The sequence below is a fragment of the Ochlerotatus camptorhynchus genome, unplaced genomic scaffold (assembly GCF_037179485.1).
Source record: "Ochlerotatus camptorhynchus isolate MF236.1 unplaced genomic scaffold, CSIRO-AGI_Acam_v1.1 ptg000577l, whole genome shotgun sequence".
Lineage (NCBI taxonomy): Eukaryota > Metazoa > Arthropoda > Insecta > Diptera > Culicidae > Ochlerotatus > Ochlerotatus camptorhynchus.
Window position 1 is genome coordinate 722,837 of NW_027041058.1, and position 25,888 is coordinate 748,724.

At 39.5% G+C, this 25,888-nt stretch overlaps 1 protein-coding gene and 1 long non-coding RNA gene across 14 annotated transcripts in view; one reads left to right on the forward strand and one right to left on the reverse strand.

Annotated features, from left to right (window-relative positions):
• LOC135713752 (uncharacterized) overlaps positions 1-25,888 on the forward strand; it is a 511,705-nt gene that overhangs the window by 219,242 nt on the left and 266,575 nt on the right. The window lies entirely within an intron of this gene.
• Positions 18,626-25,888, reverse strand: part of Mef2 (myocyte enhancer factor 2) — a 281,652-nt gene continuing 274,389 nt past the window's right edge. For 11 of the 13 annotated variants that reach the window (XM_065236926.1, XM_065236934.1, XM_065236928.1 and 8 more), the window contains one exon: positions 18,626-21,824. In XM_065236926.1, the coding sequence (XP_065092998.1) occupies positions 21,664-21,824 (161 nt within the window). In that variant the 3' untranslated portion in view covers positions 18,626-21,663. The remainder of the gene's footprint in view (positions 21,825-25,888) is intronic. The other 2 variants (XM_065236929.1, XM_065236935.1) reach the window with 1 other exon arrangement.

Below are 25,888 nucleotides of genomic sequence, written 5' to 3' on the forward strand. Positions count from 1 at the left end.
CAGTAAATGGGATATACAAAATCATACCATTCAAATTATTTATAATAAAAATAAACCGAAATAATAAAAAAAAAATGATACCAATATTTTATAGAATTTAAAATGAAAAGTAGGTGCTATAATATTAAAGTTGCCTGTTTTTTATCTGAATTTTTATTATTTCAAACTCAAAATGACCCATTTTATTTCATCCATACCAAACTTTCAAGCCCAATTGCATGTTTTAAATATAATAAAACCACTTTTTATTTCAACCCTGTCGAGCCTTTCTTTTGACAGTAGGACAATTTATTTTGAAAGTCTCAACTTTTAAAAACAGTGATCAGACAACTTTTGATTTGATAATTCTTTGACTTTTGTTTTGAATGCTAACGACTTTCTACCAAAAAGAACCAATGCAAACTTTTAATTCTACCAATGGTTTTTTTAATTTTATTAACTAATTCTTTGTGTGTATACACCACAGCTTCCGATTTCCAAACTTTTCTGACTTCTGGATTTTTTCCGAAAGTTTCTAAAAAAATTTGCTAGTAGATTCTCAATATTTGCCTAAATAAAGATTGCAAAAATTTAAAATTAATTAAAATAGTGAATACCGATATATACCGATTTTTTAATCATTTGATACCGATAATCATGCAAACATTCTGGCAACGCTGCGGGTAGCATTCGACTATGCTACACGGAATCGAAAAATTACAAAAAAATAAGTTCTTTTCACTCATCTCCCATGTTCCGTTCAATAAGCTAATTTTCAGTAAACCGCTTATAGTAGTTTACATTTGACTACAGCAAAAATAATGAATTACTCGTGAGTATTTTCTACCCAAAATTATGTTCAATTCACTCAAATTTGAGAATACCTCATATACTCACTAGTAGCAACAATCAATTCGAAACTAACGATTTTAAATTGCCTCACTACTTAACTAGCCTATTGGTCATAAGCAAATCGACTAACGTACCCCATTCTAGTATAAATTCCAGTACTACACTATGTTTGTTTTGATTCGCTATGAAAGTTTGACAGATAAAATGAGGGGTTAATGGATTTTTCTATGTTTCGAGGGGTGAATCGATTAGTTTGGGACCGAAGATAGTACCAGAGCTGAGGACGTTTCTTCGGAACCTTCTAGTCTTAGAGTTAATTCTATGGGACTTCTGCATTAACTTCAAATGACTTCTAGCGAGAAAACAAATTAGCGGTTGTAGTAGATGAATAAATCAATGAAATGGGCACTGCGTATTTATGATCATTTCTTCAATTATATTTTATATTTTATTCGTGGAGCTTTCAATGTTTGTTAACTTTGCACGATAGGTAGCCGGTTTGACAATTCAATAGGTAGACTTGATTTCGCTCTTGGCTTGACTCATTATACATTGACTCTAGGGTGCACCTCACAGAATTGAAGTTTAAAGGTTCAGATGTGAAGACTCATTTTTTTACAATTGTTAAATCAAATCACTAGGGTCCTTAAATTACGAAACCTAAAAAAACGCATCTCAGCCCCCCTCTTTCGTCTCTTTGCATACCAACTTTTCTTCTCCTCAATCATTAGAAAATGTGTGAACAAACTCCAAATTGATTGTGATACCCACAACGTCAACAAATCATCATTCACACATTTTTTTTTCTTATAATGTTCGTGTATATACATCTAATATTTTTTTTTATTCATTTTCATTGATCTCTCACTTTCACTGCCTGTACGATGACACATGTATATTTCGGGGATATACATGGGGACTTTAAGGTTGGTTGTTTTAAATTTTCAGTTTTTGTGTGTGTGTGTTCAGTATTTAGATTGACAAATCAATTTCCAGAAAATGACCAGTTCCAAAACTGTCAGGTCGTTTGGGGTCTCACTTTTTTTTTTCTTAGATTTCACATTTGTTTGTTTTTTTTTTTTTTTTTACATCCATTACAGTTGGTTTTGTTTGTTACCGTTTGTTAATAGCACTATCCTCGCGAATCAGTGGAGGATTCACCTTCTGCCTACCCATTTCTTGTATTTATATGGTTTCATTTATCAAGTGTCTATCTCTTAGCAAAATAAATATTGACAATAACAGTGGCTTCACTTACAGTTTAGTTTTTTTTTTTGTTTTGTGTTGTGATCTCTTTGTTTTACTCCATTTTAGTATTTATCATAAGGATTCTCTCTTTGTTCTCTCTTATCATCGAGATTTATACAATAGGAAAACGAAAACATAACGACTTTCATCGGTTCTTTTTTTTGTGGTAGTTTTTCTTTCACTTTGTTGCTCTATTCTTGGCTATCAGTAGTCGCAGTTTAATTACAAGGTACAGTTTTGTTCTTTTTTGTTGCAAGTTTTTCTTCTTTTTGTTTCAATTGAGTTTTCTATCATGCTCGCGTGTTTTGCATCAATGTTCGCTCTAAACTTCGTCTAACTTAGCTTTCTGCTTTCTATCTGGCCTTTTCTTCACTAAATATATATATATGAGTTATGTATAATAGTTGTAACCATCTACAAAAGGTTCGCATATATGTATATATATATAATTGGACTAAACAACGAAAACAGAAATGTAGGAAACGAAACACTTTACCTATCTTCTTAAGGGATCACAATTAGTACAGTAGTACGGTTTTTGTTTTTGGTAGTTCCTTTGCTCAAGAAACATTTTCACAGACAAAAATATCGCTCACAAATAACAGATTGTTTCACCTACTCGCGTGTTTTCAGCGGGGATGCTTGACATTATAAGCTCATATTTTGTTTTTTTGTTTTCATTTTTTTTCTAACTTCCTTAAACAGGCCTTTCCCACGAACACTACGGAAACGAACGCAGGGAACCTATACAGATGCACAAAGAACTTTCAAATTTCTAAGAAACTCTACTTCGAAGAGAATGGCAACACGGTTCCAGTGTGGCGGGTATCCAAGCAACGCGTTGCCAACCGGTTACTTGGATCGTTTTTTGTTTGTTTGTTTGTATCATCATCTAGTAGCTCTTCCGGTTCAGGCACGTTTTATCCAACAAAAAATCCTACTTTCTGACGAATCTTATGGATTACACGGTCGCTAAAAATGACTCTCTAAAGGCAGACCCGTTTCTCGCGTAGAACAAGCTTTTTTTTTCGTTTAAGCAGGAAATGCCCCAAATTCTACCAATAACCGGTGCAGTTGTATAGTGTGCCTGATTAGTTTGTTCTGCCGTTCTCATTCACTCTTCTAATATCATTCTTGATAACTCTGCAAATGTGCATGTGTGAGTATTTTTCTGTTTTGTTCTATCGGTGCATTCGTCTAATCATACGGTAACTTACGAGTTCCACTCTCTTGATGGTCCCAAATCTTACTTTGCAACAAGGGTTTTCGCTACTGGCATGTTATTTTATATTTCTGTATCGAATATTGTACAAAATAATGTTCTATCTTTCTCTCATTTAGTGTTTAAGGGCAACGCTTGACATTTTTTTATTATTATTCTCAGGAAGATGGGGAAGAAACAGGTTTTCGTTATGTTTGTTTGTTTTATTTTTAATTAGGTTATCAATTTGTGTCAACGAATGAACGTCTTTGTTTGGGTTGTGTTGAGTAGTGTGGTATTTTTGAGTTAACATATGCCATCTAAAATACCTTCTGCTTCTAACAGAGGATCTTCAATGCCAAGGGCGTTCGATAGTGTTTGTATGTTTGTGGGCTTTGAATTGAACTGGGAAAAAATAATGCACGGTACAGAATCAGAGTTCACCTTTCAATGTGTTGTAGAATTCCAATTGAAATTAGAAGATGGGATAATTAAAAAACCGAATCGAACAGATCATCATAGTAGCCCAGAATACCAACAGGCAACCATTCAGCCTTTTCACACACTCTAACACAGATATAAAGAGTCACATTTAATCAGTTTTTTGATAAATTTTAAAAATAGGTTGGGAAACGTTGCGTTTTTTTTTTAAATTTCCAATATAACTTAGTCAAAGTGATTATCTTTCTGAGTTATTCTCATCAGCCATGCAAAAGACAGACGCAACACATCCATATAAGTAACTCTAAGACCAGAAGGTCCCGAAGAAACGTGCTCAACTATTTGGCTCAGCTCTGGTCCTATCTTCGGTCCCAAGCTAATCGATGCACCCCTCGAAACATAGGAAAATCCACGAACCCCTCATTTTATCTGTCAAACTTTCATAGCGAATCAAAACAAACATAGTGTAGTACTAGAATTTCGACAAGAATGGGATACGTTAATCGTTTGCTTGGGACCAACAGGGTAGTCAAGTAGTGAGCCAATTTAAAAATCGAGCAAGGGGTCCCGAAGAAACATGCTCAATCTTTTGGCTCATGGAATACCAGACCTTCAATCCCAAGCTAACTGAAGCACCCCTCGAATCGAAAGATAATTCTTAAACCCCTCATTAAACTCTGTTAAATTTATAAGGCGAATTAAAACAAACACGAGAATTGGGTTGTTTAACTTCGAATAATATACCGATTTTTATACATCATCTGATATCATCTGAGCTTCCTTTTTTTGAGCACAACGATATTTTAATCGTTCCCGTAGACATTCATCTTGATTTTTAAATCAAGATTTAAATTTTTGATCGTTGATACTTAATCTATTTTTTTTTTTCTTTATTACCGTGATTTTCAGCCGTAGGCTATTTCATCACGTGCTAAAGTTGACAGCTCGCTCCCATACAAAGTCCCACCAAGGGGCGCTAGGATGGTGGTTTTTGCTAATGCAATCGTACTTATTTAAAATAGTTCCAGTTTAGCAAAATTGATGACATTTTGGATTTCGGTTCCATTTTTAATGCAGATAACGAATATGCATTTACCACAATAACCATAAACAACCCACTTAGATACGTTTATAGATATACCTGGGACCAGGGCCCCACAAAGTCACTTTCAATCGAAAATCGTCAAGCGACGATGAAGCTGTCAACCATCACTTTCAACTGAAAGTCATTCTGTCTTCTCTTCGAGCATATCCCCGTCAACATCAACAGAACCACTTACGATCAGTTTTCATGCTGTTTGTTTTGGCTTGACTCGTGTTCATTTCTTCTTTCAATGTCAAATGAACTTACTTTTGCATTGAAGCGGAGCTGTTTGATCCAAATTAGCGCAGTTTTTATGACTTTTGTTGATTATTCACTCGGTTCATTTAAGCGTATGCGCATAAATCTGTGCACGTGGTTTGTTTACCCATCACTATGGGAATTTTTTGAATCAGGGTGACCAGGGATGCCATTCTCCCTAGTGTAATACCCCGGACAGACTATCGCTTATATCATGTAATATAGGCTGGCTTGCAATGAGCACTCATATATAGGATTTCCAGTAAAACTAGATGTATGAGTGCTCATTGCAAGCAAGCCTATATTACATGATATAAGCCATAGTCTGTCCGGGGTATAAGCAGGGTGATGAGTTGAAAAGACACCTCGCACTATGACAAAAGCAACCTCACCCGAGAGATCTTTATTTTGTTTTCAGTTTCTATCGCTTCTCCCACTTCGCAAACAAATACAGTTTCTGACCTCGCACCTCCACCATTCCAACACACCGGAGCGTATGAGTGATCACTACGGAGCACCGTAGAGAGTTCGTTTGCTTCACCGGGGAGAATCACCCCGGTGAAGACTTTGGTTGTTAGTTTGTTTGCTAAGAGGAAGAGGAGACAACTGACTTCTTACTCTTTTATCTCTATTTCTATCTTACGCATTTCTAATCGGCCAATCACGAGCTGGTTCGCGTTTGACAGAAAAGTGATTCGTTTTCGCCCCCGTATTGTCTTCTCTTCCTCTTAGGCAGAGTTACATTTTCCTCGTGTGTGCAAAAATGTGCAGCCGAGACTCTTAACAAACCGTCTCTCGTCGCAACGAAAACAACATGTGACGAGTGAGAAAGAGACACGCGAGAATAAGATACGAGAGAGAAACAAATGCGACACCCAAAAATCCTGGCGTGCGCGAGGCTCGCGCTGATCTCATGTGCCTCATCTCATGTGCTATGATTAATGCTAGAACTGCAGAGCTCGAAGTTCTGGAAGGGTAGGTAAGCGAAATTCCATTCCATACCATTCCTATTTTAGAGGAAAGGTAGCATATATTTGCAGTGCTTAAATTCTTGAAATCCTCTAAAAGCAAAAGCCATTAATTTGCCGGTCAATTAGAATATTCGTTGTTTATTTTTTCCGGTTCAACACTTAACTGCACTTGCATGACTAACATCTTTTTACACGTTATTTTCAAAATATAGAATGGACAAAAATTCTAAAAAAAGTGTATCGGTATTGTTTAGTACGGGGATTTGACCGTTGCAAGACGTTCACACATTTTCAACGTAATTTAACCATTCATCGGCAACACAACTGGTATACATTGTTAGATGGGATGTTACGTATTTTGAATAGATTATATCGGAATACTACGAATGCAGCAATGTTATGATAATTCAATGGGTGGAAGAATTTTTTGCAGAACATTTTTTTCTTGGCGTATTACTTTTACGCTTTCACTTGTACTTTGTTACCATTACTTTAAAAATGTTTAGATTTTTTTTAATGTGCCTCATGTGATCGAGCATTCAGATAAATTCTATAACAGAAGCGGTGACCCACTGGGTGATGGCGCGGTCTATGCTAAATAGCTGCAGCAAAATAGTGACATGAGCGGGCATCGTTGGCTTTTACTCAGATGAGCGTGTAGACCAGTGCAGTGATATATTTACCATTCCAATTATTAATATCACCAAGTCTACCGACCTTCTGTTCCGTTCCTTCAAATCGCTTTCTGGTTGGCACGGTACGATCTAGGTGGCTTCTGCTGACCATTGCTCTGCGGGTTTTGATGGCATCGTTTTCGCGTCGATGTCCGTAATCGCTAAGAAGAAATAACCTTTTCGGTTAGATAATAGGCGACCTTGCCTTTGTATACCAACAGTGTCAGAAGGAAGCGCCTTAATATCGGCACCAATTCCACAAAGTGACCACCAAGCGCCACCATCGCTACAACAAACCAGAAAGTGGTACAGCCATTTGCTACAACCTGCTACAGATCAACCAATCAAATCACCATGCTACCATAGTGTATGGTTTAAATTTGGAAAATGTCGTGTTGAAAGTTGATCTATCCATTTGAAAAATTATGATATTCAAAAACTTAAGCACATTCTTAAGCCATTCTTTTTTTTTGAGCAACTCGCTAATTCATTTTTGAGCAACTCGCTAAGAACATCAGCAAATGCTGATCTTTTAAAACTTCCTGGCTGTCTAGGGAGCATATCTGAAAGAATATCCTGTTACTTATGCAACGTTTTCTGAACACCTACAAAATTCCCTAAATTTTAAGAAAATTTACTCAAATTTCAAAGTACCTTGAAATTAAACGAGGGTCCAAAATCTTCATCTTCAGGAAGTTCATTGAGATTTTTAAGGTCTCTGACAAACTGCTATGAAGTTCCCTAAACTGAAACGAAGATCCCTGAAGTCTTCAATATTCACGAAATTCCCTGAACTTTTTCAAAATGCCCTGTACTTCTATGCAATTATACGCAGTTCCTCGAATTATTACGCAGTCCTCAAAACTTCATCAAAGCTTGCTTCACGTCTACGTTTCTCGTTGATTTTCCGCAAAGTTCGACGCACGAAATTTCCTGAATATGTGTGGAATTCTCTGAACTATTTCAAGTCCATGAGGTTTCATCAAAGCTCTGAAGTTATAAAAAAAAGGTCCCTGAATAATAAAGAGGTTCCCTGCCATTAAACAATAAACTTCTACGAAGATACCTAAACTTGTATAAAGTTCCCACTTCTACGAAGTTTTCTGAACATTTCCATGATCTCAGAACTTCAAATAATTTCACTAAATTTAGGTTATGATTCATCTGACATATGTTGGTCTTAATGCATAAAACAAAATATAATAATAATACCAAATAAACATTCAAAATCAGGACAGTGTTCTAGTGAAAACAGTTAAAGGCACATTAGAGTCAAACGAAGCATAAAGTGTTACTAATCACATTAGCGACAGTATGAATAGCCTCATTCAGCCCATACTGTCAATTACGAGCTGCGAGGTGTATGAAGTGTCGTTGTCTTATAACTTTTTCAGGTACGTAGAAGAAGAGTTACCGAAGCAGTTCGATGAAACTCTACGAAGTTCACTGAAGTTCGGTGAGCTTCTACAAAGTTAGCTGAACTTTAAAGAAAAATCTGCACTTTAAGAAAGTTTGCTGTGCTTTTAAAAAGTTCCCTGAAGTACCACGAAGTTTCTTGAAGAACTACAAAATTCCTTGCAACTTGGATAGCAGTTCGTACCCTGGTGTAGTGGCTGTAGGTGCATTGTCAGACAGCACCAGCAAATCAACAGAGGAAGTGGTAGAGGTGCTGCATGAAGAGGTGGTGATAATGGACGTGCCCTCAGGAGGCCGATAAAGCATGCAAAAACGAACATCAGCATCCTCGGCAGAAAGGGTTTGCGGATCTGTCGAGATTCGATGCGTTGTAATCACAAAAAAAAAATAGGAAATCGATTTAGATCTCCATTGTAATATTTGTTTAGTCCTTCGGCTCCGCAGAGCTTTCAAAGATATTGAGCCTACTAAATAAACATTTTGGAAAACATGGTTTTCGATTCAGATACTGACCGTTGAGTGTGACAAATATGTTGGATTCATCCCAAACTTTACAATCCAGTTTTCTTATTTCTCATCATATTTTCAGGTTGACTACTACTTGGAACGAACACACCATGCTTTTTGTATTTGAACAGTTCTCAAATTTAAGTACAAATTTAAGTACACTTTGTCAAGAAAATTTGTTATTAATTTCCAAGTTGATAACTTGCTGGTAGGATTAATCGGCTGTTTTCAGGGCAACACTGCATTTTACCCTTATGACATAATAGCCCCGATGTTTTGTCCTATTATTCCAATGTTGTCTGCTGAGTAGTAAATGAACCATGTCAGAAGAACATCATCTTCCTAATCAATTAATAACTAATTATCCTAACGTTCAATTTTTCAAGTCCCACATAAACTTCAAAGGGCCAAGTGCCGTATGAGTTCGCATCTTAATGATAACAAATTTTGTGAGAATGATCAGGAGCTGATTTGAAATCAATCAGTTGTACCAGCAACACGAGAAAGTGAAAGGACTACAACAGTTCTCTGCTGATTTTTTAGCATGCACGCAGGACGTAGGTACGCTGCCGATCTCCCTGGAACTCGCCGAGCTTAGCTCATGAGACACAGCACATGTGACACGAATGAGGCACGTAGGAACAAAAAAGAAACGCGAAATAATACGTCTCGAAATGTACCAGGCACCTACGATCTTATAGAAAGCGTGTCTCTATCACGCGGGATGGATGCACGTGTACATTAATTCTGCTCTTAGGTTTGTAGCATACAAAGATATTTTAAAGGTTACTTTTTCTATTAACGTACAGTAGTCAATTATTTTAAAATTTGGTGTACACATTTTGGAAATGCGAATACGGGAAGTGCATCAGCGCACCATTGTTAAAATTTGCTTCAGTTTAGTCGACAGACAGACATGGGACGGAGATCGATTAGGATCACAGCGGGAGTTCCACAAGGCTCCATCCTTGGTCCAACGCTCTGGACCGGGATGTACAACGGCGTGCTAACGCTGAAGCTGCCCAAAGGAGTTGAGATCGTTGGCTTTGCGGACGACATCGTCTTGACGGTAACAGGCGAGACGCTGGAAGTGGAAGTGCTGGCGACCGAGGCGATCAACATGATTGGTAACTGGATGTAAGGAGCGAAGCTGCAGATAGTTCATCATAAAACGGAAGTTCTATTGGACAGTAACTGTAAAGCGGTACAGTGGGAAGATATCACCGTCCGGGCATGCCGTAACCTCAAAGTGGAAGACAGCGAATGCTACAGGCGGAGGGAAGCCGGAAGAGTACGGAAAGTTGTGAGAGCGGAGTCGTTGGCTAAGTGGCTAAGTGGAACACGGCAGAGAACGGTAGATGGACACGTAGACTAATAAAGAGATGAACCAGCCTCTGGCTGAAAGTCTCGCTATTAAAGATAACCTAACGGAACCACGTAGACTAATACAGATTTTTTTCGACCTTGGTGAACTATCTGCATCGGTTCGGACCCGCAGTGTCACCCCTCTGTTCGGAGTGTGGCAACGTGGATGAAACGCCGGAGCATGTGGTCTTCGACTGTCCAAGGTTCGAGGCAGTTTTGTGAAAGGGAGATGCCCGTCCTTAACGTGGAGAATGTCGTCGATGAAATGTGTCGAGAGGAAGGCACTTGGAATGCCGTCAGCAGCTGCAGCGAAAATGGAGAGAAGAGCAGCGATCTAGCCACACCAGAACACCCGATGAATATTGACGAGATGCCGTTTTTCCATTTGCCCTGCAAAGCACAACATTCACAACCACCTTTTCGGTACCGTCCTCAAACCGCACTAAACTCTGCAACAGAAAGGCTTTCGGTGAAATGGCGTTCGGTGAAATGGCATTCGGCCAAATTTTCCATAGAAATTTTTTTTCGCCCCTCCCTAGCTCAAAACCCGGCTACGCTCTTGTCTTTGTATACGTTTTTCAGCCATTTTATTGATGTTTTCACTCACTCACGTCAAGCTCTACCGGAATCTTTGGAGAAACAATAACGCATTTGCACTGCCATCTTTCTCACGGAAGTGAGTGTATAAACAGACAAAAAGTGAACTGTCAACATTCTCACTCTCTCGTGCTGTGTCTAAAAATCTCTCCAGTGGTGCCAGGAAAAATCTCCGAGGAGACAACAAGCAGAGATTCACTCCAGAGAATGATATCTCTTGCACCCGGGTGATTCTCCCCAGATAATTTTCAACTCTGAGGGTGACTTCTAGAGATCGAAAATTGATATGCGACGCCATTTTGAAATCCAAGATGGTGGCTTCCAGTTTAAGAAAACGTGGGAAATGCTGTCAAATACTTATCAATAAAGGTATTTTTGGAATCGGGATGATGTCTAGAGGATGAAAATCGATATCCGACGCCGACGGCTTCCGATTTACGAAATATGTATAGTCAAATACACATCAATATTGGTATTTTTGCAATCGGTATGAAGTCTACAGATCAAAAATTGATATGCGACGCCATTTAGAAATCCATGATGGCGGCTTCCGATTCCAGATTAAGTGCGAAATACTGTCAAATACCTATCAAAATAGGTATTTTTGGAATGGAGATGGCGTCTAGAGGCCGGAAATCGATATCCGACGCCATTTTGAAATCCAATATGGCGGCTTCCTATTTGAGAAAAAATGGTAAATGCTGATGCCGTCCCATCAATATGAGTATTTTTGGAAACGGGGTGACGTTTGTGATTGAAAATCAATATCCGACACCATTTTGAAATCCATGATGGCGGCTTCCGGTTTGAGAAAAAAGTTGTAAATTCTATCAAATACCCATACAAACGGTTTTTTTTTTATAGAATCAAGGTAACGTCTAGAAGCTGGTAATCGATATCCGACGCCATTTTGTAATCCAAGACGGCGGCTTCCGATTTGCGGAAAATTGATGTCAAGCCGTCTTTAAATCCAAGATGGCGGCTTTGGTTTGTGAAATACTGTCAAATACCGATCAATGTGGGTTTTGTTGATATCGGACTGACATCTAGAAGCCAGAAATCGATGTCCAATGCCATCAAGAAACTTAAGAAGGAGACTTCCGATTTCAGAAGAAATGTCAAATAGCCTACAAATGGCATCGAATATCAATTTTCAGCATCTACGCATCGTCCTCGTTCCAAAAATACCCAGATCTTAGGGTATTTGACACTTTTTGTGAAACCCGATGGCCGCCATATTGGATTCCAAAATGGCATCGGATATTGATTTTCGGCATCCAAACGTTGTCTACATTCCGAAAATACCCATATTGTAGGGTATTGACACGTTTTCTGTAACCCGATGGCCGCCATTTTGGATTACAAAATAACGTCGAATATCGATCTTCGGCACCTTCGCCTCGACCTTCGCGTCGTCCCCGTTCCGAAAATACCCATATTGTCGAGGGGGACGACTCTATCTACGATGCAGAAAAGATTGTGTTTTGCTATGGCTAGCTACGCGCACGCTTAGTAAATAGAAAGAAGATTGATGACGATTCTGAAGATTTCCTGCAAAATGATGATGCGCGATGCAAGTAGATGCGACAAATGAAAGATGATTTTTCGAAGATTGATTCGCTAGTGTGAGATTTGTTGAGCATCTAAACTTGAGATTTAGATGTGTCGCTCCCCTCGCATATTGTAGGGTATTTGCGAGGGGGGCGACACATCTAAATCTCAATTCTAGATGCTCAAAAAATCTCACACTAGCGAATCAATCTTCGAAAAATCATCTTTCATTTCTCGCATCTACTTGCATAGTGCTTCATCTTTTTGCAGGAAATCTTCAAAATCGACATAAATCTTCCTTCTATCTACTCAGCGTGCGTGCAGCTAGCCACAGCAAAACACAATCTTTTCTGCATCGTAGATAGAGTCGTCCCCCTCGGGTATTTGAGACTTTCCCTGACCTCGATGGCTGCCATCTTGGACTCCAGAATGGCCTCGTTAATTTAGTTTTCGTTCAATATAAAATAATATATTATTACTACATATAATCCGGATGTCATTCCTATCGGTAACCGATATTGTGTGGATACTATCCGGATCAGTGCTGAGATTTGTCATTGTCATTGACAGACTTTTGCGCGATATTGACAAAATTGTTTTTCACATAGTCAATGATAGACTTGATCCTCAAAAAAATCTTTGTCAAAATGTCATTCATTTTTTCGTCAATGACAAAGGTTCACCTGGTAACAGAAAGTGTAATTTCTTGCATTCTGAGTCACATTATTGTTATCCAAGCAGTTCAGGACGTAGATGCTTATTCACTTTAATGGCTCCATATAATTGTTTTGCTCTTGCCATTTAATTTCATTTAAAATTTAGCTAATAAACAAATCAGCACATGTTCGTCACTGACAAAAATGCTACTGACAATTGACATGGTTTGCCTTGACGATGACTGTTAGCTCAAACGAGTGACCAAAGCAGAATTTTGAGTATCACCGTGTATTGTCGAAATTTTGCAGCACTGATCCGGATACTATATTTTGATGGGTGCGAAGTCGAATGATCCCCGAAAAAACGAAGGAAGCAGTTTTCGAGTCATTCATTGCGTCAATTGAAACAAGTCTTTGCTTCAAATGAAATGAACTGAAGCACTTGACGAACGAAACAAGTGATAGTCCAGTCATGTTTGAAAAGAGAAATGTTCATCGTGACTCGATAACAAGAAACACGATGACTTACACGAAAATGATATTGCTCAAAATGAAGCGAGAGTTCATTTTCTTTTCTTTTTTCGAAAATGCAGAACCAATGTTCCGAGCACATAAACGAGAACAAGTCAAACTGTCAACTGGAGCTGTGTCGAGACGCTGCTGCCAACGACGCACACCGTGTCGTGATGACGAATATCAGATTTCAAGTCATACCCGCTGAAATGTGCTTAGAGAACCCGAAAGTCATCGTGGAAGGACTTTTCTCGAAGCAAGATCCATCGACCTGGCCACCTACATCGTACGGAGATGGAGAGGGAGATAACGACAGTCACCAAAGAGCAACTCGTAGCAATGCCTGCTGGATACACTCGGAAAACTCTTGGAGAGGATCATCCTAAACAGACTGACGAAATACAAGGAGAGTGTACAAGGATTGTCGGAGATGCAGTTCGGATTTCCAAAAAGAAGAGCAAAAGTGGATGCAGTTCGGACAGTTGTCGAGAGAGCTGAGAAGGCGTCGAAACAGAAGTGGAGAGGAGATCGGGTTTACCATAGAGGTAACTCTAAGACTAGAAGGTCCCGAAATAACGTGCTCAACTTTTTGGCTCAGCGCTGGTACTCTCTTCGGTCCCAAGCTAATCGATTCACCCCTCGAAACATAGGAAAATCCACTAACCCATCATTTTATCTGTCAAACTTTCATAGCGAATCAAAACAAACATTGTGTAGTACTAGAATTTTGACTAGAATGGGATACGTTAATCGTTTGCTTGGGACCAATAGGCTAGTCAAGTAGTGAGCCAATTTAAAATCGTTAGTTTCGTATTGATTGTTGGTATTACCATAGAGGTAGCTCTAAGACCAGAAGGTCCCGAAGAAACGTGCTCAACTTTTTGGTTCAGCTTTGGTACCATAGAGGTAACTCTAAGACTAGAAGGTCACGAAATAACGTGCTCAGCTTTTTGGCTCAGCTCTGGTACTCTCTTCGGTCCCAAGCTAATCGATTCACCCCTCGAAACATATGAAAAACCAATAACCCCTCATTTTATCTGTCAAACTTTCATAGCTAATCAAAACAAACATTGCGTAGTACTAAAATTTCGACTAGAATGGGGTACGTTAGTCGATTTTCTTAGGACCAATAGGCTAGTCAAGTAGTGAGCCAATTTAAAATCGTTAGTTTCGTATTGATTGTTGATAGAAGTGCGTGTTGAAATGCCTGGGAGTTATGGTCGACGACCGTTTGGCTTCAATTCAATAGCCACGTAGAATACGCCTACGAGAGAAGACAGCGAAGGCCATCAACGCGGTAGCCAGAATCATAACAAACATCTCGGGACCAAGAAGTAGCAAGAGACGGCTCCTGGCTAGTATATTTACGTTGATATTGAGATATGGAGGTTCAACCTTGGTTGCATCGCAGAAAACCAAGCGGAATTTAAGGAAACCGAACAGTACGTACCTCTTAAGACGGCAACTGTACGCAAACTTTTCGAGACGTTTGGTGTTTGCTTTGTTGTAAGAATAGTTAACATTTATAAGTAATTCCATTTATAATGGATAAATAACGGTTAAACTTGATTTTAGCTTCCCGTTTTTGCCAGAATAAAATTTCAGATGGGGCTGACAAAAATGGGAACTTGAGTGAAACCCGTTTTCAACTCCGTTAATTCAAATCCGAAATAGACCCAAATTATATTTTTCCATTACTAATGCAGAAATGGTACAGGCATCGAAAGCTCTCCATTAAAAACTGTGGAAGTGCACTAAGTTGAAAACACGTAATAAGCTAATATGCGATAAGCAATAAGCTTGAAATGCGAAGAAGAAGACAGTTATCACATCAATCAAATTTGGGCACGAAAACAAATTTGACCAATGCTTCGGCTAATAAATAACATGATTCCAAGCGCCTCTTGTTTCAAGTTCCAGTTCCCCGAAAAAAGTCTAAAACGTGTCTCGTAAAACTCGTAAACGTAGCATTTACGGTTACGGCAGTATCTTTACCCCTATTATCGTCAGGGGGAAATAAAGTCCTTGAGCGTTGAGTTTTCGCCAAACGATGCACTGACCAATAGTGGACGTCATTTACGCCCTGACGATAATCGGAAAAGGTATTGCCGCAGCCGACATTCTCCGTATCTGATCCAAGGGGTAGGTCACTCCGCACACCAATCTTGGGTCATCCTTTTTGTCAGTGTGCCGCTCATAGAGCAAGCTGCGATTGTTTGTAAAATACCCATGCCGGCAACCCGGTATTTCTGAGACCTTGAATGTTTTGGTTTGAAATCGCAAAGATAAATCGAATTGAGAATGACGCGGGAAGTGGCGGGTGTGCGGAACGTTGGTGTTTTGTGTTCATAAAATAATAAAAAGTCCTGTGTTTTAGGCTTTTATAATGCTCTCAAAGGCAAACCAGAAACCTAGCCTTTCGTGATGTGAAAAGCGGCCGAAAAGAGTTGGAACCGGTGCGGAACATTGTTGGAGACTGACTATAGAGGATGATGAATATGACTTAAGTCCTTTAGTTTGTTTTGAGTTGCAGCATTGTTTGAATTAAGGGTGCTAATAGAGTCTGATTAACTGCCTCTTTCTATTGAGGCCACTCTAGAACCACTATTTCGTATTTAGATCTATGAGTGAACCGAGAAGTGAACTGCTGTTTTGAGTTCCTCTGATATATTTTTTATTAGACGATGTACCTGAATATACAGTCAAACAGCACGTAGTGTTGTGAACAACTTCAATGACAGTTTTCCAGCAGTGCTCCCATTTTATTTACCACAATCCAATACGTACGAGATTGTACCGAAGCTGTACCGATGGATGTGCCCAAGCTGTGCCGAATCTAATTTCGGCACAATGTGCTGAGTGAGTTACCCCTTGATATAATCTCAGTTCTCCGAAATAAAAAGACGAGTCTCAGAACCACCACCAACAAGAGAGCTATTTGGTGGGGGTTCGACGTGGTAGATCTTACTCCGTAACGCACCGCTTAATGGTGATCTACCGGCATTACGGGCCACGCGCTGGATAAGCTCATCAAAGATGTGAAATAAAATCAGGGATCATAGCCAGGGCTCTATATTGTCGAAGCTGTAAACTGAACTCGAGTTTTGTTTCTTTCATACACCGTGTTCAACGCATCATTTCCATAACGCCTAGCTAGACTATCAGCACGAAACGAAAATGGAAAAGTAGCACGCTTAGAACATAAGACTGGGTGTGGATTTTCTCGTCGTTCGCATTCAATGAAAGTAACGGTCATTATCGAGATAAAATTAAACCTCATTATGGCTTTCAAAACCCCTTCATCGACACCCTATCAACGCTCTTTCAAGATAAATTCAAGGTTGCAAAGACTCATTTCAGATAAAACAATGTTTTTCTAAATTATGAAATAATTAGATGCCATGATCAAATTTTGAATTGGTAGGATACAAGAAGAGGTTGCAAAAAATGTGTTTGACATATTAAACCTGTTTATTTCACTTCATGAGAGTCACAATCAGCGATTTTTCACAAACTCACTCACTCACTCACTCACTCACTCAGCGATCAGCAAATCGCTGATTGTGACTCATAGAAAGCAAAATTTACAGGTTTTATGTTTCCAACGCATACTTTGTAACCTCTTCTTGTAAGTTACAAGTAAAACATGCCATCATACCATCTTTTGGTTTTATTATTTCGAAAAACATTATTTTAGCTGAAATGAGTCTTTGCAACCTTGGATAAATTAAACGAATTGCGTTTAATCTTCAAGTGTTTTCACGTGAGAAATGCACTAAATATAATTTCATTTTTCGTCATACAAGTCATGAAACCTCTGTTGATGTGCTTCATGAAAGACGAAACTATCAAAGTCAAGCGCTTTTTCAGTCGTCCGCTTCACCGAAGCTTGAAAGAAAGACCAATGAAGCGACGGGAGAAAGAGGGACAAGCGATTGAAAATTTATTTACAGACGCCGACTGAGGTTCTAGAATGCTGCGACTTCAACAGAAAAAGAAAGCTAGCAGTCTCTTCGTCGCATCGATTTTGTCAATTGAAGCTGATATTGATCATAACGAACTGGTCGAAAGAAGTGACAGAGTTCAGTGTCTGCAGTGCAAAATTCATGTGAAGCTATTATTCTAGGGTGGCCTTGAAAACGAATGCTTTTGGTGCGTTTTCAGCAGGCCATTGGAAAAAAAACCATGTTCCAAGCGAAAGCTGACACACTGTCAAGCGATGCCATGGAGACAAGAACGAGGACAAACTCTGATCCGTATTACATTACCATTTGGAAATCCTATTCTATTTCATGTATCGTTCATGCTTGAATCTGTTTGAACGCTGTAATGCAATGAATGAGTATGTAAATTTTCACGATACTTATGCCTGTGTGTCTGTATGCTTCTGGTGTGTCCATGTGCAGATTGTGAACGTTTGTGTGTGTGTGTTTTTTTCTCGATTGAGTCCTTCCTCATAACTCTTTTGGTTTTTTTTTCTTCTGTTCGGTCATTTTTGTTCTTCTCTTGATTACTTACATAGGCACTGTGTTTAAGGCATCTACAAAGTGGAGGTAATAATTAACATTCATATTTTTTCTTGTAATGTAATTTGTTTGTTTTTCCCCTTTTTTTCGTTCTAAAGGGCATTGGATTAGGTCTGTGGTCTGTGTTTTATTTTATTTATTTTTTCAGGTTTTCAATTAGTAAGGATTGGTTTGTTTCCTTCGCTTCGAGATCATAGCATAATTTTGTCAGTGTTGTTTAAATTCGAGTAGAAAAGTATTAGTATTGTGTTAGTTTCAACAGTTGTTTTTTTTTTTAATCAGGATCAGATTAGTTTTATATAGGCATCCAAGTGGTATCTTTGTGAGTTAAAATTAAATTTGAAAGGAAGCTGCGCAGTTCTTTCTTTCCTATCCTTTCACATAAGTTGTTTGAAAAGGGGCATTTTTTGACGATTATCTGGTAGATGAATTGTTCTTTTTGTTTTTGCTGTTGTTGTTGTTGATGTTGTTGTTATTCATGGTACACTTACACTGTAAACAGCTATCATGCTTCTATGCAAGGGAAGGTGTCTTGCAGGTTCGTTAAATCTAATTTGTGTTCGCATTTTTGGATGGATTATTTCTACTACAATTATGTATGTGTGTATGTGTTAATGGCTACAATTAGTTATTATTACTCTACCTCGTCCCAGCGCAGGAAATTTGCTACTAACTACGATTCTACCCACAGAAATTTTCTTTCAGTCAAACAGAAGAAAGGGATGTTTCGAAATCAAACAGAACGAAAACAAACAAACAAACAAACAAACGTAAAACGAATCAATGTAAAAATTATTTTTCTTTTATTTCAAATTAAGAGTTTATAAACCTATGACTGGAAAAAAGGAAATTTAAACTAGAAGTCAACTAATCCGCTAAAAACAGAAAGAGAAAAACCGATACCATGCTAATGTATGTGATATCTTTCTGTTCTCTGTTGCTGCAGCACTGCTGATATAATTTCGCTCTTTCATTTTTTTCTTATTTTGTTTTCCAGCACTCGCTAATATTTGGCCTGTGAAGTTCTGGTTACTCTCGCGCTCTCTCTCTCTATATATCTCTCTCTGTCTCTCTTTCTCTATCGCTTATCTCTCAGCTCCAGAAAGCTTGCAGTTTCGCTCTCGTTTGCTTCTATAATTTACAATATTTCAGCGTTTCATATATTAAACTTTTCTCATCTAATTTCAGCAAACCGCTTTTTACCGGAATAGCGTAAAGCTCAAACAAACTCAAGATCATTGTTTTGAAATAAATATCTTTTTTTTTTCCTTGGCTGGTTCAGCTACCACGCTACTAAGATTGTTTTAGTAATATTTTTTTTTTGCTACGCAGTACTAGAACTAGAAACGAAACAAAGGACGAAAAACAAAAACCAATACATGCGTGTTTGTGTATGCAACGCCTACTAAGCTGAACCGTCGACGTCGTCATAAAAGAGGGGATTCTAAACGTCTTATGGCAACGTACTAGATTAAGAAACAATTATAGAATAATTTTACGATAGTAGCTGACTTGACGTACTAGATCATCCAGAGGTGTGTGTGTGTGTGTGTGCAAACGGAAGAAAACGAAGAAAAATCCCTTAAAATGAAAGCTTCCATCCTTTCTTTCTGCTCTCTCTTTCCCCCCCCTAAAAAATATACATGATTCATTTCTCTGTTTTACGTAATCCTATTAATGGCACACAAACTATGTTTTACTTAGTTTTTTTTCTTCATCTCATCTAGGGCTCTTCCTCTGCTTTGTTTGAACCTATTTCCTATTGATTAAAACTCGGGTAGTTTTGTATTTCTCTCTAATCAGCACGCTACGACGCGCACACTCTTGCACCGCCCTAACACGTGGGTGTTCATCAATCCAATCGAAATTTGAACCTGCGTGCTATTGTGTTAACACAAGACAACGCGCGCGCCGGGAACGGAAATCTCCAGCTTCCGATTTGATATGTGGTTGCGTGTTTATACCGGGCGCGTTGCGTCCGTCTCCGCCGATTCCGTTTTCTAAGCTTATGAGTATCATCGTGATCCTATCTCTGTCTCTAGCTCACCACGCACCCCCCTGCGCCAGATTGTGTTTGCACAATCTAGTACACTCCGCGCACGCGCCTACTGCGAGATGCCAAAACGGCTTGCTTTGATTTCTGCGCGAAATCCTCCTTTTTCTCTTGTTTATGTTTTTATCCCAGTGGGAAAATGATTGTGTCGCTCTTTGAAAGGCTTTCACTGCAGTAGTAGTATGTGTATGTGTGTGTGTGTGTTTGGTTGTCTGTGTTTTTTTTTAGTAAATAATGACTATCTCTTGGCACCCTTCGATCGGATGACGTACTAGAATCGGTGATATTCATGAAAGGTTTGAACGAATAACACGTGCAAGTGTCATCTAGGTATGACAGGTGACAGGTTTTGAACCTTCAACTGCTTTCGAGTCTGGCTGCTGCAGGATTTCCCAGTCTGCACATTCTTCCCCGCGCGCAAATTTCCCCGGACAACATCCACACACACTCACTTGATTTTTGTTTTGTTTATATTCTGATACACCAAACATATCTCACATGTAAACAGATAAGTAATACACAAGTGCAATCATCAAATCACACCGTTTTTTTCACACCGCCGTTTTGGGTTTTTTTGAGTTTTGTTTTGTTTAACCTAAAAAGAACACAGCGACACATATTGTTTGTGAAACACCGACATTCACATCCAGAAAAAGGGAAACAAGCTTCCCTTATCTTTACTCAGTACGTCCTCTTGATTTCTCCTGTTCCTACTCTGCACGATTTGCAATACAAATTTTCCTACAATTATATCTGATTTTTGCATTAACCTCCCCCCCACGACGGTCGTCGTTAATCTACTACTTCCCTTTTGTTCCCTACTATCTCAAAAATTGACTGATCGAACTGTACGTTTCACTTGGAAAACTGGTTCTTTCTGGTTTAATGGTTCTGTGTACTTTTTTTTTCTCATTTAAATCAATAGTATTGCACTTATCCAAAAAGAAAATAAAACTAAAACGCTACACAATTATACTAGAGACTAACTCTGAAAAGAAAACGTATTTCCCCGTCCCGGGTCCTTCTATATGTACAGGTGTAGTAATATCTAACGCAAAGAAACATTATGCAATAAGTTAAGATGTCACGCGCTGCAATTGCGCAGCGCTGCTGCAGCACTTTTCTTACAATCGATCCACGCACATTCCTCCCACCAACCCACTTCGCTCACACCTACACACTCAAACAATGCTCTCACTTAAACTTAAAAGTCGAAAAGAAATCTCTTCTGAATCTGAATGATGGTGACTACGAAAAATCACAATCGAACCTCACCCACCCTACTACAACTACCGTGCTTTCAGTAGTGTTGCTGCTGTTGCTGTGGTTGTTGCATATGGCCCATCCCGACTGGCGACGGAGAATGATGGTGACCACTGTTGTTGCTGTGGTTACTATTGTTGTTATTGTACGGTGACGTGGACTGACTCGGATAACCACCGGCGCTACTATGATTACTGTTGCTATTACTATTCACGACCGCACTGTGGTAGAACGGATGGAGGTGCTGCGACGAGGATGCTCGCTGCTGTTGCTGTTGTTGTTGTTGTTGCTGCTGTTGCTGCTGTTGTTGCTGTTGTTGATGATGTTGTTGCAACTTTCGGCTATATTCACTGTCACTACCATTACCCATCTGAATCTGGTTCGAATTATCGTCCAGATAGGAGCATTGTTGCTGCTGCTGCTGCTGCTGCTGCTGCTGCTGCTGATGATGATGATGGTGACTACCGTTGGAAACCCCCTGACCGCCACCGCCGCCATCCTTTAAAGGCTATGTGGCCCAACCTTCGGATATTCTGGGTCTTTTATGTGCATTGTTGGAGCCCACCGGCGAGTCGTAATCGGGCAGATGGCCACCGACGTTTATGTGTCTGATGTCCACCGGCGAGGGTGCGTTGGTGGGTGTAACCGAACCTGCAAACAGAGGGGAACCTAGGGTTACTTTCATTTGACCTGTTCTCCGGGGTGGATTTCGGGGAATTCGATATTTTCTTGATTCGGTTTATCGTTCTGGTTCACTAGTCTTGATAGTTGCATTTCCAGGAAGTTCTGAACTAATCGGTGGAAGCATAATCGTCCCATGTGTATACGAAACTCCAAGCACATGGAACAATTGTGCGTCCACCGGCAGTGAAGTACCTTATTGTGATTTCATCGGTTAAAAATTCTTATTATGAAATGAATCTCAGCAATCTTGCCATTCGAAGGTAAAAGATCCGAACCAACTTTAATAACTCTTCTGCACTTACTTGGTATTACGTGAAGCAACTGAAGCAGAAAAGAATTTAAGGTTCCTATCAATACACTACCCGTCATAAGTATGGCATCACCTTGAAAAGATTAGCATCACCTAAACAGAATGTGAATACGGGGAGTGACGCAAATCTTTTCAAGGTGATGCAATATTCAATATGAATGTTACAATACTTTTTCAAGCGAGTCGATATTTATGACTGGTAGTGTACTGTCTATAATCGCATAATAGTCCCATATGAAAAAAAGTAGGCATTGAGAAGTCAAAGTTACAAAGTGAAACTCCCATGCAAAAATTTGAAAAATCAGAGAAAATTAATTATTTTTTCAAGTAAAAGTCAGATGCAATATCAGCGAAAAATATGGCAATACAAAATGCAAAACTCTAACTTGATCTCTGGACCATTGAATTTAAGGATGGGACTGATATGCGTTTACTTTGCCTGAATTAAGTCCGTAGGTTTATATGAAAGTTGATGTTTGATAGTGTATAGCGGTGATATCTCAAAGTTAACGAAAATCCATATGGGACTGATTAAAGGGTGATACGGTCAAAATTTGGTCAATATCAACTTGACGTATTTCTTTCAATTTTGCATTTAAAAAACCTGAACACCCCTCATTTTGAAGGTATGTGTGTGTAGAATGTTGCTCCTATTTTGATTTTGGAATTCACTCTTCAGTTGTCAAAATGCCGTCCAAGCAAGAAGAGCAGCGTATCAAAATTTTGCTCGCGCATCGCGAAAATCCGAGCTACTCGCACGCAAAGTTGGCAAAATCGCTAAAAGTTGCCAAATCAACCGTTACAAATGTAATTAAAGTGTTTGGGGAACGTTTGTCGACAGCCAGGAAGTCTGGATCGGGGGGAAATCGAAAACCGGAAGCCGCTGAGACGACAAAGAGAGTTGCCGGTAGTTTCAAGCGAAACCCTAACCTCTCTCTCCGAGATGCCGCAAATAAGCTGGGTGTATCGTCTACAACCGTGCATCGAGCCAAAAACGAGCCGGATTATCGACTTACAAGAAGGTAGTGACTCCAAATCGCGATGATAAACAAAATACGACGGCCAAAGCGCGATCCCGGAGGCTGTACACGACGATGCTGACGAAGTTTGACTGCGTGGTAATGGACGACGAAACCTACGTCAAAGCCGACTACAAGCAGCTTCCGGGACAGGAGTTTTATACGGCAAAAAGAAGGGGAAAGGTAGCAGATGTTTTCAAGCACATGAAACTGTCAAAGTTTGCAAAGAAATATCTGGTTTGGCAAGCCATCTCTACCTGTGGCTTGAAAAGCAGCATTTTCATAGCTTCCGGGACTGTCAACCAAGAAATTTACGTGAAAGAGTGTTTGAATAAACGTCTGCTGCCTTTCCTGAAGAAACACGGTTGTTCCGTACTGTTTTGGCCGGATTTGGCATCTTGCCATTACGGTAAAAAGGCCATGGAGTGGTACGCCGCCAACAACGTGCAGGTGGTTCCCAAGGACAAGAACCCTCCCAACACACCAGAGCTCCGCCCAATTGAGAAATACTGGGCTATTGTCAAGCGGAACCTAAAGAAGACCAAAAAACTGCTAAGGGCGAGCAGCAGTTCAAGGCAAACTGGCTTTCTGCGGCGAAGAAGGTGGACAAGGTGGCTGTACAAAATCTGATGGCAGGGGTCAAGCGTAAGGCCCGGCAATTCAGATTTGGAAAAGCGGAAGCCTAACTGAATATTTTTCCTGAATTTTATACTAATTGAACTTGAAAAAGAAATTTAATTTGATTTTTTAAATAAACGATTTCACCGATTTACACGCGTTTTCCCTTGACCAAATTTTGACCGTATCACCCTTTATAGGCAGTGTAGGTATGTACACTGAGGCAAATAGACTTAATGATTTCGTAGGCGCGACTTATGAAAGATTTTCGTATAACAGACGAGTTGTTCAGACCACGCATGGAAATTCATTTACATTAATTTGCCTCTAACTTTTTTCATCAACAGAATTGCGTAAAATGATGTATGAAGCTTTTGTAGGTTTTAATATTAGCTTTATTTCAAACCTGTATCTCTCTTGCATGATGAACCAGAGCGAACAGAATCAACCAGGATTTGTTAAATGTAAGTTACATTCACTGAAAAACAATAAAAATTTCTACCCGCGCTAGTTCGTCATGCATAAGATAGTGGATATGGATGTAAAGTCGGCCTAAATGCCCCTAATTAGGGTCCATATTTAAATTCAGCAATCGACTAAATTTCCAGTAGCGACCCAATGACGCGTTCATCTAGATAAAATTGATAAATAGCAGATTTTTAGCGATGGGCCAAATCTTAGATCCATAGGCCAACATTAGAGCCATTTCCCTTATACAGATTTTAATTATTCACAAAAGTTGTGCTAATACTAAAACCTACAAAAGCTTTAAATATCATTTTACAGAATTCTGTTGATGGCAAAAGTTAGAGGCATATGAATGTAAATGAATGAACGGAATGAATGAAAATGACTTTCCATGCTTGGTTCAGACACAGGACCCGAAATCTCAACGTTCATGGTTCGGTTCCAGTCTGCTCCATTTATTTATTTTATTATCGACATTATTTTTCATAAGCTAAATCTATGAAATTCATATCGATTTCTTGTGGCTGTTACTTCATACGTGAAGTTTATGATTTTCAGAGTTGATTGGAAATGCTATCTAACATGAAGCTTTAGTGTGATAATTTATGGGCTAGAAAAAGGTCTGAAGAGGGTAGGTTGATAGTTCCGCTAGAGTACAGCAGTATGAAAATTGAATAGAACTGTTGAAAATGAGCGAAGGGCCATTATGGCGACAGTACTAGTCAAAGCACACTCCTCCAGACAACCAGAAGTCGTATACCAGCGTACAAATATAATCGTAAATTGCTACTGATAAAGTCAACATCGCATACAAGAATGAGATGCGCCGTATAATGTTTAGGTTAAATCGCAAAGAATGCAAATTTTCAATCGGGCCACAAAATGGTGAGTTGACAACCTGAAAGGAGAGTGATTCAAGCTCCGGTCCTCACAAGTCCCTACCTCACGCCTCCACGAGTCATATGATTACAAACGACTACCAGCTGAAACATGTACACAGCTGGGTGGCGTAGCCTGGGCAATGTTGTCAATCCGACAATAGCAAAGTGAGGAGGTGCGTCTGTCCACCACGAAGGTGTGGCTCAAAAAGCGTCTGACTGGCATGCAGCGGCTGAATAAGAAATGCTTTTCCCCGGAAGCTACACCTAAGATGGCAGTCCTATCAGGGGATAGGAGACCTTAGGCCAACCACCTACCAGAAGGCCAACAAAAGACAAGAACGAAGATGGTTATCAGTTAGGTAAGTTACTTCATCATCAAACGTAAGCCACCTTATATACTTTCACAAAATGATAGCATATGCATATAAATCAATCCCCAATGGGTCAGGGTTCAATCCCAGCCGAGGTCGGTGGGATTTTTCTGAGCCATAAAAATCTCTGGTCACATCTTCCTTCGGAAGGGAAGTAAAGCCGTTGGTCCCGGCCCATGTGTGTTAAATGGGTGCGAAGCTGCCTTCCTGCACATTCGATTGCCGTCAATGGATGGCAATCGATGTCCGTCGGTGATTGGCACTAGATTGCGGAACAGAGACCGACGTTAAATAAAGGAAAGAATAAGCATATAAAACATTATATTATTATATGAACCAATACATGATAGGAAGGGGAAGGACCGCCAGGACACCGAATTGA